General features: G+C 15.0%; 2 protein-coding genes across 2 annotated transcripts in view; both read left to right on the plus strand.

Moving 5' to 3' along the window:
- Positions 1-288, plus strand: part of PRSY57_1241000 (mitochondrial carrier protein, putative) — a gene marked incomplete at both ends in the record, with an annotated part of 1,834 nt that extends 1,546 nt beyond the window's left edge. The window contains one exon of the mRNA XM_020115093.1: positions 148-288. Coding sequence (XP_019970246.1) covers positions 148-288 — 141 coding nt within the window.
- A 1,538-nt stretch (positions 289-1,826) lies between these two features.
- PRSY57_1241100 (replication factor C subunit 4, putative) overlaps positions 1,827-2,219 on the plus strand; it is a gene marked incomplete at both ends in the record, with an annotated part of 1,283 nt that continues 890 nt past the window's right edge. Inside the window, one exon of the mRNA XM_012908824.2 lies at positions 1,827-1,991. Coding sequence (XP_012764278.1) covers positions 1,827-1,991 — 165 coding nt within the window. The remainder of the gene's footprint in view (positions 1,992-2,219) is intronic.

Genomic DNA, 2,219 nt, shown 5'->3' on the forward strand with positions numbered 1-2,219 from the left:
AAAAAAAAAAAAAAAAAAAAAAAAAATTAAAAACAACTGTTCATTATATTTCATTATTATATTGTGTCATCATATAAAAATAAATATAAATAAATAAACATCTATGTATTTATATACATGTGTATATTTATTTATTAATATGTATAGGGAAAATCGTATATAGAGACTGTTAAAGACATATCTAAAGGAGGATTTTTATCATTTTATAAGGGTTGTTATATAAGAGCTAGTTATTTATGTTTTGGTGGTATGATATTTTTTGGATGTCTAAGATTTTTCTCATTTTAAATATATGAATTCATATTATATAATGAGAACTTTTTTTTATGTAATTTTTTATATAAATTGTTATATATATAATTCATTAAAAGAATTTTCAAACAAACGTATGCATTTATCTATACATTTACTTAAGCATATAGATGATTTCAAAACGATAATAATATATATATGTATTTTTATTCTTATTTTAATTTTTTTTTTTGTATTAAAAATAAGTTTTATTTTCAATGTGTACTTATTATTTCATATATATATATATATATATATATATATATATATATATATATTATTTTCTAAAAAATGTGCGTATTATATATACTAAATAATTATAATTACACAACTTTTTGTTGAGAATTTTTTAAATAAAAAAAAAATAAATAAATGATTATAAATATATAAAAATAAAAGAATATATATATATATATATATATATTATATGAAACATTCCTTTAAAAGGAAGGAATGTATCTATAGGTTACATAATTTTTTATCTGTATTATATATTACTATAATAAATATTAATATTATAATTTGAATAAAATAAAATTTCATTATAATAAAACGTAATGTTTATTATTACATAATATTTATAAATTATAGGAAATGCTGATATTTTTATATTACACACTTAAACGAAAAAAAAAAAAAAAATTAAATGAAGTCAATATATTGACATTATATACAACATATCTTTATTTAAGAAAATATATATATATATATATGTTCATATATAATATAATATTATATTTTTCTAAAATGATAAATTAAATCAACTTAAAATGAATATTTTATTTTTAAATGAAAAATTAAAAAACAGATATTCTAAAAAAGGGTACTAAGGCACGATAAAAATTAAGTAATACATTTATATAATATATATTAAACATATTAAAATAGGGTGAATATAAATTTAAACTTAATACTATTAATTCAGAAATGTACTTCATTTAATATATTATAAATAAAAAGAAAATAATAAAACATTCAATTTATTTTAAATGAAAAGAATCATAGGAATGTAGACATTAATATTAAAGGGAGAGAGAGAAAAAAAAAAAATAATAAAAAAAAAAAATAAAAATAAAATAAATAAGAATAAAATTTTAATTACACAAATGATGTATGTAATATAATATATTATTATATAAAATGTATATACATTATTATGAGAAAAATAAAGAATATAATATATATAATATAACATTAATAAATTTTCATTTTATATGTGTAATTTTTGTGTTATACGCAAAAAATATTTAAGTTTAAATTTAAGAATGGTATATATACATGTACGCTAATATATATCATCTCATATTTAAAAAAAAAATATATATATATATATATATATTATATTTTCGTGATAATATTATAAGTTGATGAAATTTTTTTTTTATACCTATCCGCTTTAAAAAAAAAAAGAAGAAAAAAAAAAAGAAAAAGTACATACATACATATATATATATATATATATATATAATATTATCGTTTTAAAGAATCATTATATATTTTTATGAAATATATGACTAAGATTAGATTGTAAAAAGATGGAGGAAGATTCATTCAAAAATAGATTACTCAAGAGAAATATCGATATATGGATAGAAAAGTACCGACCAGAATTTTTAGATGAAGTAGTAGGAAATCCTTTTGTAATAAATACATTGAAGAGTATTATTACTTCAGGAAATATGCCTAATTTACTTTTAGCTGTAAAAAAAAAAAAAAAAAAAAAAAATTCTTTGATAATATATTTTATGAAAAGGATATATATATATATATATATACATATTTATTTTTTTTGTGAACGTGTAAAAAATATATTAAATGTTTTAACAAAAAAATGGTTCATGCATTATAAAAATATAAATATGTATATATGATTATGTGTACATACAAAATATATATGTTTTTCCTTTTTTTTTTTTTTTTTTTTTTTT

This window comes from Plasmodium reichenowi, chromosome 12 (assembly GCF_001601855.1).
Source record: "Plasmodium reichenowi strain SY57 chromosome 12, whole genome shotgun sequence".
NCBI lineage: Eukaryota > Apicomplexa > Aconoidasida > Haemosporida > Plasmodiidae > Plasmodium > Plasmodium reichenowi.